Source organism: Chrysemys picta, chromosome 6, assembly GCF_011386835.1.
Source record: "Chrysemys picta bellii isolate R12L10 chromosome 6, ASM1138683v2, whole genome shotgun sequence".
NCBI classification, from domain to species: domain Eukaryota; kingdom Metazoa; phylum Chordata; order Testudines; family Emydidae; genus Chrysemys; species Chrysemys picta.
The window spans coordinates 27,335,656-27,354,313 of record NC_088796.1 but is presented as its reverse complement, the minus strand read 5'-3'; the positions used below and the strand labels follow the sequence as shown (position 1 = coordinate 27,354,313).

At 40.0% G+C, this 18,658-nt stretch overlaps 1 protein-coding gene across 5 annotated transcripts in view; it reads left to right on the top strand.

Moving 5' to 3' along the window:
* The window catches only part of RICTOR (RPTOR independent companion of MTOR complex 2), a 176,302-nt gene that overhangs the window by 62,300 nt on the left and 95,344 nt on the right, over positions 1–18,658 (top strand). For all 5 annotated transcript variants that reach the window (XR_010588772.1, XM_065550014.1, XM_065550015.1 and 2 more), the window contains 2 exons: positions 1,647–1,778; positions 2,706–2,769. Coding sequence is in view for 4 of the 5 variants with exons in the window: in XM_065550014.1 (XP_065406086.1) it covers positions 1,647–1,778; positions 2,706–2,769 (196 nt within the window). In the remaining variant the exon portion in view is untranslated. The remainder of the gene's footprint in view (positions 1–1,646; positions 1,779–2,705; positions 2,770–18,658) is intronic.

The window sequence follows — 18,658 nt, the reverse complement described above, 5'->3', positions numbered from 1 at the left end:
AGTATTACAATATTTTTGTATTAGTCACCATCCTATTCCTTTTGTATCCTAACAGCTTGTTAGCTTTTTTTAATCACAGCTGCACATTGAGCTGTCTATAGTAATACCGAGGGCCCTTCCTTGAGCTGATCAGTTAATTTAGAATCGTGTAATAAATATGAGTAGTAAAACTTTTTTCCCATCACTGTGCATTACTTTACATTTATCGGTATTGAATTTCTTGTCATCATATTGCCCATTCACCTAGCATATTTGTTTCTCTGAAGTCCCTCATAGTCCCCTCTCATCCTGATTAACTTAAAAAACCCTTCTCCTTTCCAAATTTTGCTACCTGATCTCCCTTTCCAGACCACAATAAATGTATCGCACACCATGGAACCTACTAAGGATCCTTGAGGCATGCTGTCCATCTTTTGTGATGATGAAAATTGACTATTTACATAGACAAAATAAAGAATAGGATTAGTTTGTGATCCATTACAATACTTTTCCTCTCAACCCATGGCTATTTAGCTTCTTCTGGAGGACTTTATCAGTGATCTTTTGGAAGTCATATTATGTCAGTTGGTTCTCCTTTATTCACTACTTTATTGATATGTACAAAGAATTCTAAAAGATTAGTGAAACACAATTTTCCAGTGCACAAAATGTGCTGGTTAGAGTCTATCATATGATTTTACAGGAGTTTTGTTCTATTTTAACTAACATTTCAACCAGTTTTCCAGGTGCATATATAAGGCTTACTACTCTGTAATTGCTTGGATCACTCCTAGAAGCTTTTTAAAAATAAACTTACAACATTTGCTACCTTAGAATTTTCTTGGACAGTGACTGTTTTTAATGAGAGAGCATATTTTTATTAGCAGGTCAGTTACTTCGTAAGTTCCTTCAGAACTCTTGGAAATACCATTTGGATCTGACCTAAGTCATGTCAGCTTACAGTAGCTGCAGGTATTACATCGCTTGTGTGTATCCACACTACACTTGTCAGCAGTTCACGTTCTCACCAAGAGTGCTTGTATCAATTGTGTTGTCAGTTTGGGGCACTATGGGACGGCTCCTGACAGGCAGTAACAGTCTATGTTTGAATGGCCTCTCAAACCTTGCCAATTAGTCATTTTGATTTATTCCTCGTCTTTCGCAGTCACTTTTTGTTTAGCAATATTCATGTCTTCTCTAAAACTCTATTTTTTTTTAAAGTAGCATCTATGCCATCTTTGTGGATTTTACTTCCTTTGCTTCTAACTCTAGGGATTTATTGATTAACCTTACCACTTTTTATTAAAATTTACCTTTCCAAAGTATCAGTTCTCTGATATATTTCACTTAGCAAATAATATTATATGACCTGCTTTCAAAGATTCATCTTACGTCTGGGAGCCTTCAAACCTCTTATGTGGGGGGGAGTGACAAAACCAAAAATCTCAATGTACTGTCTACATCTGCTGGCGTGGGAGGTGCTTTACCCAAGTGACTGGACTGGCATAGATCTCAAAGGAAGAAAATTTAATAAGGTAAGGAAAATTTCCCTTTACATTTTAAATTTTAACTTATTTGCATGTCAGTAAACAGTGTCTATCCCTCAAATGGGGAGCTCTCTTAGTTGCTATATAATTTGTTTTTTCACTTATTTTTTTCCATTGTAGTTTGCGATTAGCTTTATTGAATGAAGCAAAAGAGGTGCGAGCAGCAGGGTTGCGAGCCCTTCGCTATCTCATCCGAGACTCCAGTATTCTACAAAAGGTGCTGAAATTGAAAGTGGATTACTTGATAGCTAGGTAACTTTCCTAGATTATTATATTACAATAACTTGTTTCATTTCCTCATCTTTGACAGATTGTGTGTGTGTGTGTGTGTGTGTGTGTGTGGAAATTACTATCTTAATATTCTCTGTAAATGTTGATTCTTGGTATTTTTTCTTTTCTTTTGGGAAACTTCCTTTAAAAAAAAAAAAAAATTATACAAGAATGCTAGCCAAATCAAAAGAAATACAAATCCGAAGAAAATGTTATCATGTGAAATGATATCATGAAGAAGTAAAAGTGTGTGTGTGTGGGGGGGGGGGGGGGAAGGAAATAAACTTGTTTCTAAAAATCAGTTTAATCTGATCCTGAACTCTGAATTAACCATAATTGTTTGACATGACTACAAGTCAGAAGTAAGATTGTTTGGATACCTTAACTATAGATCCATAACTTAACATGTTTGGATTTCTTTACAGTTTAACTGTAACTCTGAATTTCCGTGTTTGTTTTGGGGATAGTTACTCTCAATCCTAATGCCATTTAATGTAGTTTGTTTTTGTCTGGAAATATGATGAGATTGATTGATATGAGATTGTTGATCTGGTATCTTATAAATGTTGTTCGTACTCCTCTGAAATGACTAGCAGTTTTGCAGGCATCTCAAAGCTACTCTTAAGACCTTTGTATCTCACACAGCATTATGTAAATGCATGTATATAGGAAAATTGTTTTAGTGATCCTTCATCTATAATAAAGAATATTATTGAATATTTATTATTATTATTATAAAACACAAACTAAAATTCTGTAACCAGTCATGATCCATGTGCTCTCTGAAAGCTACAATTTCTGGACAGTAAGTTATGTAGTAGTATTCACTCAAATTCTTGAATAGTAGCACCAACCTGTATTCCTATCTACAAACCACATTTTTTTATTTTAACTTTTGTTTTATTTTAGGTGCATTGACATACAGCAGAGTAATGAAGTAGAGAGAACACAAGCACTTCGATTAGTGAGAAAGGTAAAAATTTAACTCTGTACTGTTCTCATGTTGGCTACATCAGTAGCCAAACCAGTCAGTCATATTGGCTCTAGAACTGTCCCATCAACAGTCCATCTTAGGGAACTGGAGGCTCTCCAATCTCACTTTATGCTGGCAACAGACTTGTCTGCTGAAGAACCGTTGTCATGGCTGCTATCCCTAAAGAAAAAAGGAAAGGTACTAGATGAAACATGGCTTGATTTTTCATCTTTTGCCATTGGCAACCTTCCCCTGAGTGAGGAGAGGGAGTCCCACAGAATACACCTATTTTGGATAGGGGTTGGGCAGGAACTTTGGCTCTCTTGATAGCACCCTAAAGAGGCCCAGCCCTCTGCTGAGGGTAAGACAGCCTGGGAACAACAATGCAAGTCTGGTTTGCTGGTTTAGGCCTTCCTATGTTACTTTTCTAGATGGACAATCATGGATAGAGGAGCTTGCGTCTCTGCCCTGTAAGAATGATGGCCCCTTTCTTTAGAATCCTCTGACTCTAAGGATTACTGCACAGCTTTATTTGCTGCCTTTCTCAGAGCTGCAAAAGGACCTAGTCAATCTGAGCTAGCTACTATGCTGGTCAGTCCTGCCCTCAAATGCATGAGATATGTAGGGCTGTAGCTAGCACCTGTAATTCCCTCCAGAGTACTTGACACTTGTAGACTAGTCACAGATGATGAGGTCTTTATTCTGGCATAAGGTACTCTGTCTTTGACTGGACCTGAGTGTTCTGCATTCAGCTCCTCCTACTCTAGTCAGCATCAACATCATAGAAACAGAATGAAGGTTTACCTAAAGACTCAGTTGAGGTTTGGAGCAGTTCCAAAGGGTGGTTTCCACAGGAACACTGAGTTCAGAATGACTGCTTTTCCTGTGTTTGTGTAGTTGCTTGAAAATATCTGTGACATCAAACTTTAGAGTCCATTTTAAGAAAACCTTTTGTTGTTGATCACGTGTATCTCAGTTGTGGCATTCATAGCTCTTACACACAAGCCTTATGTTCTTGGGTAAAACAGCTTTGTCTCAAAGAATGAGAAAAAAGCAAACATTCCTTAGGGTAATAGTGACTTTTTCCTTCACTGGATTCTCTGATATGGACAAAAGTCACAATCCAGCTAAATGGAGACCTTCCGTAATCTAGACAAGTACAATCTGGGTTCAGATCAATACATGGAATGGACACTATTAATAGTGCTGATAAATAGTCTCTTGTTGATGGGTGGAGGACAGGCATCCATTCTCATATTTCTTGACCTCTCTCCCACATTTGATAGTTGATCAAGGAATGCCACTGGAGTGCAGAGGAACACTCAAATTGCTTTAGTCCATCCTACAATGCACCCAAAGGATAGTGATAGAAAACTACTCCTTTCACAACTAGAACTTACTCTTGCATAGTCACACAAGGACTATTCTCCTTCAGTCGTGTTTAACATCTATATGCAGCTATTAGAACTGGTGAATTATCATGGACTTACATGCCAACAGGACATAGATAAGGCACAGCTTTTACCTTCTATGTCACAACATATAACAAAGCTGTCACCAAGTTTGTGCAGTGTTTGGTCAAGATCAGGACACAAATGAAGGACAACTAGTTGAAGATGAACCTCAATAAGATGGATGCAGAGGAAATGTCTTTGAGGAATGTGTAGCCATGATATAGTCTCCTTTGGATGAAGATACACAACCACAATTAGTCAATTCAGTCCCTAGTTTGAGTGCCACTGGATTCCTCTTTGATGCTAAGCCCTCGTATAGCAATATTGGTGAGCAATGTTTCCTAACATCTCTGGCTGATAAGGATACTGTGTCCTATCCTGGGAGGAAAATGACCTGGCCCAGTAATACACACCGTGGTCACCTCCTGGCTGGACTACAGCAGTGCAATATACCGGGGCATGAAGAAGTCGGCCCTTAAGAAACTCCAGCTAGTAAAGAACACTGCAACATATCTGTTTGGTAGCATACAATATATCAGACCTGTCCTCTGTGAAGTACTCTAGCATCCTATAGTCAAATTCAACGCCTCAGTCCTTCTCTTCAAGGTATTCAATGTTTTGGGTCCAGGATACCTAAAAGATTTTTCTAAAGCTCCAAGACCAGGACCATAGCTGTGCTTCTCCACCGTGAAGTTGTTTGTTGAATGGGGAAATCTTGTTTGTGTAGGAGACCTTGGTTTCTCTGGAGCCAGTCAGACACTGGAATGGGTTCCCTCTGGATCTCAGAACCGCCAAAGAATTCACCACTTTCTGCTCCAAGTTCAAAGTGCACGTCTTCAACCTTGCCTTCAATAACAATAAAAAAATCATAGAACTAAAGATCTAAAATAAAACTTCAAAATTAAGAATTAAATAAAATATAGGAAGGGAGAACCACATATGCATGATGATAATTGTGTTGCTTTATGTGCTTCTGGAAGGTACTCGTATCTCAGTGATGAGATTGGTATAAAATCCAGAATAGAATAGGAGACAGAAAAGAAAAACATCTTCATTGTGGATCATTATAAATTTTCCTTTTTATCCCGGCTTTTAGCTTCATGGATGGCCTTGGCACAAGCATTCTTTTTCTCTTGTGCCCCTACCCTTTGGAGGGCATTCATGCTAGATACTTGCCATCGCCAAACAGATCTGGCAGCCAGTTTCCCACTGGGAACTTTGAAGCTCATGTAGAAACTGTCTTCAGTGTTGGGTCTCTGAAGACAGCATTGCAGAGCAGCTTTGTAAAACACTTCTCCATATCTAAAGGAATCCTGGATCATTCTCTCTCCTGGATAATTCAAAAAGGAGACTATATTCTATTTCAGACCTTACAAACAGAGGTCAAGATGAGGTAATTTCAATGTGACCCCTTACTCTTTAAAAGAGAAATGCTTTTTTTAAGACTCCACGTTTGGTGGTGTTCTTGACAACGCCTCCTGGCTGCTTCCAAGAAGCTCTCATTTACCTATCTCTGATCTTTCAGAGGCATAAATGTATGTATATCTGCATTAAAATAAATGCAGAGTGCAGCTGACATTTACTGTAATAAAACATTAGGATTATTTAACAGAAGATTTATTTAACAGAAGGACTTTTCCTTTCCATCTTCTAAAAACAGAAAGAAACCTGAGAAGCAAAGCAACCTTAATTTTAAGAGATCGTGTTTGCACTCTCCCAACATGATAAATTAGTATAATAACATTTATTCTGTCAGTTCAAGACCAGGAGGGGATATTTTGTAAAAGTGATTAGTCCCACCCACTATTGCTAATTAATTATTGTTGTTTTGTACCATTATAGTAAATGAAAGGCTCAGTATGTATGTGGGTGGGTGAGGAATTTGGGGTTTTTCTCTAAAGTCCGGTGTTAAAGAGCTTCCTGTTTTGTGGGTAAGAGTATTATCGTATGACAAGCTGTAGTTTCTTAAAAACATCTTACAAAAATAAACTTGTTTTGTATGTTTAAATCTGTCTATGTAACATTAGTGACTTCTCATTGAATAATGACCTGCAAAGGAAGCAAACTAGGCTTGTTCACTTTTTTGCTTCTTTATGTGAAACATATGTGAAACATAAAGAAGGCCTGAAATGTATGTAAAGCAAATAAAGGTTAAGAAAAGGGGTTCTGTTTGCCTTTTAAAATTTTAGAAATATCAAGAATACAAAGTCTGGTCTGTATGGGGTTTTGATGGAAGAATTGTTGGATGTTCCCAGATGTATATTGGGAGCGTTTTCTATTTAAAGATGGTGTATCTTTATAGAACTGGTTCACTACATAACTCATCTGTTTGATAGAACAGACTCCTGGGAACACATTACACTATATTTACATATAGGCGCCTCAAAAAAGAGAAACAAAATTTTTACTGTCCCAAGGAGATAAGCTATCTTAGGTCTCTGTTTTCCTCAGAGCTCACAGCAAGGGCTTGTTCTTCAGATCAAATTCTCGGACTAGTAGAAAGATGAGTCTCGTACAATTGTATAAAAATTGGCCAGATTCATGATCTGCCTGATACTCAGCAGAGGAAATTCCACACCGAAGGGTTCTCTGTGGAAGATAACTTCATCCTGTCCACGAAAATTCCAACTAATGTAAATGTGTGTATATATGTGTATATGTATATATGTGTATGTATGTAAATAGGGCCCAGATATTACATAAAGAGGCGCCATAGAAAATATATGTAGTAATACCAAATGTGCTAACTTTTTGACTAATATAGTAGCGCAAACAAACAAGATGCTGTTATCTACAAGAATATATTGGCGTTTGTGCTGTTCATTGAATGTATTAAAGTGATAGTTTCCTTTTAATGTCAAAGTACATTGCAAAACTGGGGAAAAGCTCAAGAGCAGGAGACAAAATAAAACACAGCCTGTAGAGCTCCCCGTAGAGTACTTTATATGTACTTACTTCCTTGCCATACTCTTTTGAATTAACATCAGATGAACAAAACTGTGCTGAGATTGTCTAAATTTTATTGCTATCTGGTTTTGTTTTGTTTTAATCTGAGCATTTTACCTAAATGTGATGGCTAGACAGTCATCTGAGACTCTCTTGTTGCATCACTGCACTTCTTTATAAAGTATGTCCTTCTGTTATGAGTGGTCCTGAATAGTCTACTTGTGGTGCAGTGTTTGAATTATTATTATTTTTGCAGGATATTACCATGACACTAATTTAACCATAAATTCCTTTATTAAATCCAGATTGTATTTACAATTGCTATAAACTTTTCTATCAGCCTAAAAATAAGCAGTCACTACACCCAGTACAGTAATAAAGTATTCATAAACATGCGATCAGTTTACTTACAAATAAGCCAGACCTAGGGATGACCGTCTCATTCTGGCCTTCCCCCAGTATGATCAGGTAGAGTCTGACAAAGAACCTTCAACTTCATAGCTCTTTTTATACACTTCAGCTAACTTGCTAGCTCTGGCAAAAACCTAGTCTGAAGCAGTTCATCCTTGCTACTTTCCTTCCTTTAAGGCCTTCCTTTCCTATTCTTCCCACACCTCCACCCCCGCTTTCCAGTAGAACAGTGGGAAGGTTTATGCTTGTTTCTTTTAAGAAGTTTTCCTTTGCTTTTCACTTATCAGTTACTTTTTGATCATATATCTTCCCCACTCTGTAAGCAATATTACTTATTCTCATGACTTCTTTTACTTGCTTATTGCTTATACTACTCCTAAAGCAGATACTACTTTTTAAAGTAAACTTAAGCTAACTTTAATTAACTATCTCTACATTACCCACCTTTAAAACCATACATACCATGTGGGTTTTACTACATTTAAGCATTTCAAAGATTTTTTTATTTTGCAACATTTTGTACAACTAATAAACTTGACAAATACAAAATCAGAATAAGTTATCACAATCACATTGATAACTACCAAAGCTTTGAATGACCATCTTCACCAGGGATGTAATCCCACTTTGCATGCGTGTTTCCACCAGGAAGGACTAGTTAACTACCAAATTCTCTGTTCCTGCCTATTTACAATTTTAAGTTCCAAGCTCAAGGGTGGAACAGGATTCCCAAATTTGGGTACTGCTTTCCAAGCATTCTACTGTGGATTCGACTTCAGCCTGTAATTCAGTTACAGTATGAAAAATGGGCATGGGATGTAAGGTCTTTCCATTTATCCCCATGGTGAAGTTTGGTGTGGAAACAACATTCGCCAATCAGAATAACAATCTTTGGATCCATACCAAAAGTGATTCTTTCCAGCCACCATGCAATATTTACCATTCCCAGCATAAGTGGCTTATACTTCACCAGTTCCCCAGCATCTCAACCATACTGTGAAGTTTGGAGATTGTTCCCCTAGAGAGAACCCACATGCTGGCAACTCTGTAAAATGTTATACCTACACATGTGGGTGTTCCCTAGGTGCAAGCGACAGGAGAAGTCCAGGACTTTCCAGACACTGTTGTTATCTTGCCACAGTATTTGAGGAGGAGAACAAACTTCTCAAACCTTATTGGCTTCAGTGTCTTCTAGTACTCCTACTCGTAGTATTTTAACAATGGTTTGACTGAGCTGGTATTTTGCAGTTACTGGTATGAATAGTCTGAATGGTGTAAAACAACACCCTCCCTCCCCACCCCCCAAAAACAACAACAACAATAACAACCAAAAAAACCTCTCAAGGGTCCAATATCATGGGGGTTAATTGTGGAAAGGAGATATAGGGCTCCTTATCCCAATCAATATGATCTCTGCCATACCAAGTTTTGATAAAGAGGGCAACGTACCAGTGAGGGGCTTTGATTTTTCTCTAGTGCATACCCTCCATCACAGGATATGTTATGGCCCTGGCTATTGCCCTGCTTTGATGTTCCTCACTGGTTTGGTTGATTTTCATTTACTGTAAGCTGTACTTCCTTAAATAAAGTAACTATACTGTGCATATTCTATACATTCAGAAGTTCTTGATTAACGAGTTCTTTGCTTTGCTCATTCATTGGGCTTAGTATGTCTGCAGCCAACTTGTGTTGGAATGCTCAGTGATGTTCCCACAGGGTCTTAATGTCCACCAGGTCCAGGTTTCAGATTGATGCTCTGGCTCTAAACCACCCTGCTAAGTCACTGGCAAATAGGGCTCTGTCGGCATATCTTTTGAATTGATTCGGGTGCCTTTACCTCTGCATGTCTATCAACAATAGTCCTTTATCATTTGCCATACAATTGGCCAAGCTCTGGTGGACCTAATCCTTTTGGCAAATGCAATGAAATCAAGCTGAACAACACAGGTATATGTATAAATTGAACATCATTGTACAGCACTTCAAGGGACTATAATGCCAATCCGTTACTCGGTCCTACCTCCACCTTGGGGCATTCTTCTTCTCCTCCTCCTCCATTGTATGGTATTTGTACCACCCTTATTTCTACTGTCTCTGATTCTCAAAAGAGTACATATTGATGAGATCTTATTTGATTAAAATGTACAGGAAACACAACATGTATAATGCCCCTCATGTCTAACATACACATATGGAAAATTCAAGGTACTGTGCCAGATAAACTGCAGTGCTAGCTTTTTTGTATTATATAGTAGGGGCCTCCTCATTTAGGTGCTGGAAATAGTTTTTTCCAAGGTTAACTGTACCAGCACTCTGTCTCCTACTTGCCAATCTACATTTTGGGTTTGTCAGTTAAAGTATGCCCTCATGTTTGGCATGATCCTGCTGTGCACTAGACACACAAATTGTAATTTTTCCCCCATCTGTCTTACCCATTGTTCTGTGACCAACCCTTCCTTCATTAGGGTTGGCACAGGAACCGTGAACAAATGTTCTGGGAGTCTCATTTCTCTGCCTGTATAGCAGTAAAAGGAGACACACCGGTTTTATTCATTAAAGTCAGAAGAGTCATAGGCAATTATTTCATCCCGGTCTTTGCCTGATTCACACACAGTCTTCTTTAGCGTTGTTTTGACTGTTCTGTTTGTGCTTTCCACCAAGCCAGAAGCGTGTGGCTGAAAAGTTATGTGAAATTTTTGCTCTATTCACAGCATAATGCAAGCATCTTTCATCACCTTCCCTGTGAACGTTGTTCCCTGGTCTGTCTCTGGATCATTTCCCCACTTGGAAAAGACATGCTCTCTGCTAATAGTTTTCCTGTAACAGGATTGGGTGGTTTCTCCAGTAGGCAAGACTTCTATCCATTTAGTAAAAACATCAACAATTACAAGTAAATATTGGTCTGCTGCCTCTTGTGTGCAATAACTCCCCAGCATGGTTCATCTATAGTCTTTCCCAAGGAACCCTGAGGTGCTGTGCCTGAATAAATCCACATTTTGTTTTCCCTGGTGAATTGCTTTTAGCATCAAATAAGACAATTATTAACATGATTTATGAACATCCTTTTTTTTTTTTTAATCCGGCCACTTTAATCTGTCACTGATAAGTGGCATCAGCATTTTGATGGGCTCCCACTGGTACATCATGCACAGAACCTAATATTTCCCTTTGAAGGAGTTGTGGTAGAATTCAGAGCAGGTAAGGTAAATCATCTCCTTCAGTGAGCAACAGATTTTCCCTCACAAGGAGCAATTTACCATTTAACTGGTTTAACTCCCCATATAATACTTTTTGTTTAAGAGCAGATACTTCTGGATCAGATTCTTGTAATGTTGTTAAATCAATGTTTTCTGCTTGTGCTCAAGTGGTAATACCACAAACTGGAGCTCCACTTGCAGCAGCTACATCCATCCCGCGTTTTTTCCTGCTCACTTCCCCATGTTTGGAATGAGCTTTTACCTTAAGCACACATACCACTGAGTTACCCAATTGATTTGCTAGTTCCCGTACACAGGACAAAATGGCTTAATCGTGTAAAGGCTTTTGATCTGTACTGCAAAATAAATTCATACTCCACCAAGGGAGATATGTTGTCAAAGCATCACAGATACACGGAGAGTCTGAACGTGTTATACCTGCTGGTGCTTGTCCTTTATTACAGAGTGATGATGCCTTTGCTACAGCAGCCACTTCAGCATACTCGGTTGAGTGTCGTACACCTGTACTGCACATGTTCAACCTGAACTGAAGGCGCCCAAACCACACATCTTATGACTGGGGTCCCTATTTTGGTGATAGGATGACCCATCAACATATATTGTCAGACCCTCAGGGTGAAGCCATTCAGAATTTAAATTATGTACTGCACATGAGATAAAATGGTTAGAGGGCCCCTTTTCTAGGATACTTGCATGGAGTACCACAATTCTCATCTTTGCCTGCAAGACTGTTGGTTGTTTAAGACAACAGACTTCAATTTGATGCTCTTCCAGCAGCAAGGACCACCATGTCAATCTAGGACTAGTCTGGTAAAATCAGAGCTGATATAGTGTCAAAAGATACTTTAAAGGAGTATGAGCAGTGTACAGTTTGGTGAGCTCTGACACATTTTAGATATCTGATGGGATTCGGGGACACCAAACAGTCGATAAATGTTTTTCACATGGGGTATTCTTCTTTCCAGCTCCATTCAGTATCCTGGAAGAATAAGCAATAGGTTTTTCTCTGTCATGATAGTCCTGAATTAACACAGCTGAAATGGCTGTGTCCCTGTTTGTGACAAACAATCCAAAAGGTTTTGTATAACTTGGAGTGCTAAGAACTGGAGCTTTTGTTAAAGCCTCTTCATTCCCATTCTACAGTTTTCTGCAGGAGCTGGTAGAGAGGGGAAGCGATTGCTGTGTAGTCAGGTAAGAAATCCTGACAAAAGCCTGTCCTGCCCAGTGAGATAGCAGCACTCTTTCTGTGTTAGGGAAGGGCAGCTCCAAAATCAGTTCAACCTTTTGTTTTTCTGGAGCTTGCTGGCCAGGATGCAGGGTTAGTTCCAGGAAGGAAATCTCCTGCAGACAGGTTTCTAGTAGATTTTAAATGATTTTCCCCATCAGAAGTATGCACCAGAATATCATCTACACATTGCACAGCATTTTCTTAATAGGTTTAGCCCTAAGCCATTAGTCGGATTTGTTTTCAATCTGGGGCATTTCAATCTATTAAACAATTTCTTAGTTTTTATACTGTTATTCTTTTCCACTTACAAAACATCACCGTATAGATTTTTACTCCCTAATAACATTTGCTTCACAGTTAATCATAACTTTTATAGTTTAATTTCTATTTACTATTGCATTATATTAGCCATATCAATTTCCACATGAAGTGTAACTGTTTTTGTGCTTAAAAAGTTGCCATATACCCTTATTAAAGTGACTGATTACTCAGAGCCACCTTAAGGGTCAATCATCCTAACATTGCTTCTCTTGTGCACCTCCCCCCTGCTGTTTCTTAAGAGGTGCACTGTGTTTTGTTTTTCATTCTTTTCCTGCAGTGCTTTTAGCTGCTGTTTTATTACTGAAAAAGGATCTCTTCCTATTATCCTGGTTCTGGCTGGCTATGCCACAGTTCTGACCATGTCCTCTGGTCCTTATTTAAAAAGATATTGAACTTTAACCCTTTTGGGTACCTCAGTGGTTTTATAAATGCTAAATAACAAAACTGCATGACACTAGATACCTGTGTTTGGCAAAACATCTCCACTTTGCAACTTTGGATAGATGATTAGTGGATTTTTTTTAAAAGCCAATTTATTTCACACATTTTACATTTTCTTTTTAGATCGGTGTTTTTTTTTAATTCTGAGGTCCATTGCTGTACTGTAAACAGTTTATTATGAAAGACCAAATAAATACTTTAAACTTGCTCAGCTTACTCTTGCCAACTGAGCCACTGAACCTTCTTTCCTAAAATGGTTTTACCTTTGCAAATGGCAATTTATGAGCAGATGATGCATTTAAGTTGCTCACATTTCTAAACTGCAATTTTATTTTTATATTTATGCTTTGGGTAAGTTTTTATAGGCAAGGTAACTTTTTGGGCCTGGGCTCTGCTAATTGCTGAATCCTAGCAATGTTTTGTTTTACTGCCATTTTCACTCCTATTTTCCTCAGTGTTGCAGCTATCTGCGACTTTTTAGTAAGCTTATTTACACTTGATTTTTTCTTTTTCTGACCGGCAGTATTTCTGTTTTAATTTACTAGGTGTTGTCCCCAATCTATTGTTTGAGCTGATCACCCCTTATGTTGCTCTTAATAATCTTTCTGCACGACTGTACATAGGTTATGTCCCCATTCGTATATTTGGAAGTAGTCAAGCCGTATAGAAATCCCTATTTCCTTTTCAGTGATTTTTTTTTTGACTAAATCATCCATAGTCAAATGATATTGTCTCTCTCCATGCAGCAGTCATTTACAATTGCTTATTTACAGACCATTCCTTTGGGGAAAGAGCCCATTTTCCTTCAGAGCATCTGTAAAGGCTACTGTGGGAAAAGTGTAGTGGGGGTTCTCTCACTACCTGACCAGCCCTTTGCGTGATTTGACTACCAGGTTTCCATTGGGCGTGACTGTACTGGAATTGTATTGCATTGTCATAAGTTAGTTTCATTATTAAATCAACCTTTTAACACTTGAACATCCTCATTAACACTTCTTTCTATTGTTAACACTTCTGCAAACCTTGACTGTTTAGTTCCCTCCAAAATTTGCAGCATTCATTTGTGCAAAAGCTACTTTTTAAACTCCTCACTCTCTCGCCTTAATCACTTGTTTATCTCCCAAAATGACACATTCATCAGCTGATTTCTCTCTTTCATCCATTTTGGAGCCATGAAATTGACAAGAAAGGCTGGTAGGTTCCCTGCTGTGAACCATGTGCCTGGCTCATAGCTCAGGCTGTCACCCTTGGGTGGGTGGGTGGGTGGGGGGCTCCAACTAGAGCCCGGCTGCCCCCTGGGCTCCCGGCTGCCCATTCCCAGTGCACTGCTACCCAGACTCTCCACTCCTGGCAGGGAGCCCTGCTCCCCCCGGCTCCCCGCTCCCAGCCAGGCTGCTGCCTGGGCTCCCCACTCTGAACACAGCTGCCGGGGGCTGAGAGCCAGGCCTTCCGGCTCCCCACAGAGCTCCCAGAGTGCAGCTGCTCTGAGAGGAGACAATAGCAGCATGAAATTGAGCCTGGGTGGGGCTCACAGCTGGGGCTGTCACCCTAGGTTGGATGGAGGGGCTCCAGCTGTAAGCCCTGCATGGCTGTCATTTTTCCACAATGCCCCACTTCAGTCACTGCAAGCACTCTTGGTGAGGATACGCTCCAACAGCAGAAGGAGGGTACTGTGGACACCAACAGCTGATTGAGTGCGATGGCAGGTCGACCTAAATTAAGTCGACCTAATTTTGTAGTGTAGACATGCCCTTAGCCCCCAAGTACAATCCCTATAACACAGCTGCCTTTGCCTGTGCTTTCTTTACCTTGGGATTGTTTAAGAAGACAGTATTAATATTGGTCTCCTCTGGTCTTAGTCTTTAAAATTTCAGTGATGTTCAATGGATCTCTGCCACTTTTTGCCAAGAAGCTTTCCACATAGGTATCCAAGGTACAGTCCATTTCTCTTTTGCTGGTGATTTTTACTTTAGGAGAGAAATTATAATAGCTCCAGAGGATAAGTCACTACTCTTTACCCTAGGGTTTTAGAGCAACTGAAATTAACGTTGGTGGAAGTCCCTTCATGGTTGCTAGAATGTTGGAATTATTATTTATGAAAGGTATTACCACAACACTAATTTAGACATAAATTACTTTAAATCCAAAGGCCAAATGGTATTTATACAATTGCTGCAGACATATCTATCTGCCTGAAAACAAGCAGTCACTATATCCAATACAGTAACAAAGTATTCATTAGCATATGAGCAGTACACTGGCGACACCGAAGGATGATTGTCTCATTCAGACATGCCCTAGCACAGTGGCTTTCAAACTTTTTTACTGGTGACCCCTTTCACATTGCAAGTCTCTGAGTGTGACCCCTCCCCCTTATAAATTTAAAAACACTTTTTATATATTTAACACTATTCTAAATACTGGAGGCAAAGCGGGGTTTGGGTGGAAGTTGACAGCTCGCAACCTCCCGACCCACCCAGTTTGAGAAACCCTGCCCTAACATGATCAGGTAGAGTCTGACAAAGAACCTTCAAATTCATAGCTCTCTTTATATATCTCAGCTAACTTGCAAGCTTTCGCAAAAACTCAGTTTGAAGCTGCTCATTCTTGCTATTTTCCTTCTTCCAAATCCTTCCTTTCTCCACAGCCCTTTTGTTGTGGAGAAACAGTGGGAGGGTTTATGCTTGTTTCTTTCAAGACCATTTTCCCTTGTCTTATTTCTGCAGCTTTTCATGTCAGTTATTTTTGAACCGTACATCTTTCCCACACTGTAAGCAATATTGCTTATTATTCTCATAACCTTTTTTACTTGCTGATTGAGGCCTTTTCTGTACTTGCCACAAACCATAAAGCGGATATTTTTCTTAGGCAAACTTAAGCTAACTTTAATTAACTATCCCTACTTGCCATGTAGTACTATATATGTATTTAAAAGGCCCTGTGTACTTATGTAGTGTGTCAGACCTAAAGTTTGACACAGCCCCACAGATTATATAGCAGAGTTGAATTGTGTTGCAGTGTTTGGGAGAACAGCTTCATTAAAGCAGGATTTATGAGCTTCACATGGCAGCCACCTCCATCTAACCCCAGGAGTACTGTAGTCCCTTCTGTTGCTGGCTGCTCTTTCTACTTCAATCTGCAACACAGTCTCCCTTCTTATGGGCCTTAGTAGCACCGCAAGATGGGAGGCCTATTCCTGCAGTTCAGGAGCTGAGTAGCTGTCAAGTGGCTGTCATGCAGAGTGCCTAAGCCCCGAAGGAAGGAAGTAGCTTGAAAGGCCTTGTCTATACTACAGAGTTTTGTCAACGCAAGTTAAGCCGACAGTTAAAAACTGGTGTAATTACATTGCTTGTGCATGTTCATACAATGCTCCTTCTGTTGGCAGAGCGCGTTTACGGTTGGTGCTCTAGCATCGACAGTGAGAGCAGTGCACTGTGGGTAGCTATCCCACTGTGCTACTTGCCACCTTCTGCAGCTAGGAGTTGTGGCAAGGCAGAGTGGATCGCAGTGCAGCGTGGGTGTGGGCTCAACGTCCCATGATGCAGTTCTTTCTGTCCCAGCATTCTATGGGCTTACAACTGCATTTCGTGGCATTTTTTCAGTAGCTCCTGTTTACTGTGTACATGCCTTCTCTGTGTGAAAGGATGGATCCTACACTGCTCTCTACTGTTGTGGTCACTGTTATGAATACATTGCGGATGATCATGCAGTATATCATGATCTCCCAATCTGACCAGGAATCAGAGTTGCCTGACCTGCTGTGTGCCATGGAAAGAAACAACACCAGATAACTTTTGGCATTCACGGAGTAGCTGCACGCAGGAGACCGTCACTTTTGGGCTCAGGAAATGAGTGCAGAGTGGTTGGATTGCATTGTTATGCAGGTTTGGGATGACGAACCGTGGCCGCAGAGTTTTCGGATGTGGGAAGCCACCTTCCAGGAACTGCGCAGTGCTTGCCCCAGCACTGCGGTTGAAGGACACCAAAATGAGAGCTGCCCTCTTGGTGTAGAAGCTGGTGAATCCAGACTGCTACTGGTTGGTTGCGCATCAGTTTGGAGATGGGAAGTCCTTCCTGCTAAGGAGGACTGTGACTCTTGGCAATGTGCATGAAATATTGGATGGTTTTGCGGCAATGGGATTCCCTAACTGGGGTGGGGCGATAGATGGTACGCATATCCCAATTTTGGCCCTGGACCATTTTCATAGAATTATAGAACTGGAAGGGATCTCGAGAGGTCATCTAGTCTAGTCCCCCGCACTTGTGGCAGGACTAATTATCTAGACCATTCCTGACAGGTGTTTGTCTAACCTGCTTTTAAAAGTCACCAATGATGGAGATTCCACAACCTCCCTGGGCAATTTATTCCAGTGCTTTAACCACCCTGATAGTTAGGAAGTGTTTCCTAATATCCAGCGTACACCTCCCTTGCTGCAATTTAAGCCCATTGCTTCTTGTCTTATCCTCGGAGGTTAAGAAAAACAATTTTTCTCCCTCCTTGTAACAACCTTTTACATACTTGAAAACTGTTATCGTGTTCCCTCTATCTTCTCTTTTCCAGACTAAACAAACCCAGTTTTTTCAATCTTCCCTCATAGGTCATGAGACCTAGACCTTTAATCATTTTTGTTGCTCCTCTCTGGACTCGCTCCAATTTGTCCACATCCTTCCTGAAATGTGGCACTTAGAACTGGACACAATACTCCAGTTGAGGTCTAATCAGACTGGAGTAGAGTGGAAGAATTACTTCTCGTGTCTTGCCTACAACACTCCTACTAATACAACCCAGACTGCTGTTCGCTTTTTTTGCAACAATGTTACACTGTTGACTCATATTTAGCTTGTGGTCCACTAGGACCCCCAGATTCCTTTCCGCAGTACTCCTTCCTAGGCAGTCATTTCCCATTTTGTATGTGTGCAACTGATTGTTCCTTCCTAAATGGAGTACTTAGCATTTGTCCTTATTGAATTTCATCCTATTTACTTCAGACCATTTCTCCAGTTTGTCCAGATTATTTTGAATTTTAATCCTATCCTCCTAAGCACTTGCAACCTCTCCCAGCTTGGTATTGTCTGCAAACTTTATAAGTGTACTCTATATGCCATTATCTAAATCATTGTTGAAGATGTTCAACAGAACTGGGCCCAGAATTGATCCCTGCGGGACCCCACTCGTTATGCCCTTCCAGCATGACCGTGAACCACTGATAACTACTCCCTGGGAACGGTTTTCCAACCAGTTTTGCACCCACCTTTATAGTAGCTCCATCTAGGTTGCATTTCCCTAGTTTATTTATGAAAAGGTCATGCGAGAAAGTATCAAAAGTTTTACTAAAGTCAAGATATACCATGTCTACCGGTTTTCCCTCACCCCCCCCTCCCCCATCCACAAGGCTTGTTACCGTGTCAAAAAAAGCTATCAGGTTGGTTTGACACTATTTGTTCTTGACAAATCCATTCTGACTGTTACTTATCACCTTATTATCTTCTAGATGTTTGCAAATTGATTGCTTAATTATTTGCTCCATTATCGTTCCAGGTACAGAAGTTAAGCTGACTGGTCTGTAACTTCCTGGGTTGTCCTTATTTCCCTTTTTATAGATGGGCACTATATTTGCTCTTTTCCAGTCTTCTAGAATCTCTCCTGTCTTCCATGACTTCTCAAAGATAATTGCTAATGGCTGATATCTCTTCAGTCAGCTCCTTGAGTATTCTAGGATGCCCATTTCATCAGGTCCTAAGTAATTTTTAACTTGTTCTTTCCCTATTTTCCGATGGATTGCATCAATAGAAAGGGGTACTTCTCTATGGTATTGCAGGCGCTTGTGGATCACTGTGGGTGTTTCACTTACATTAACGCGGGGTGATTC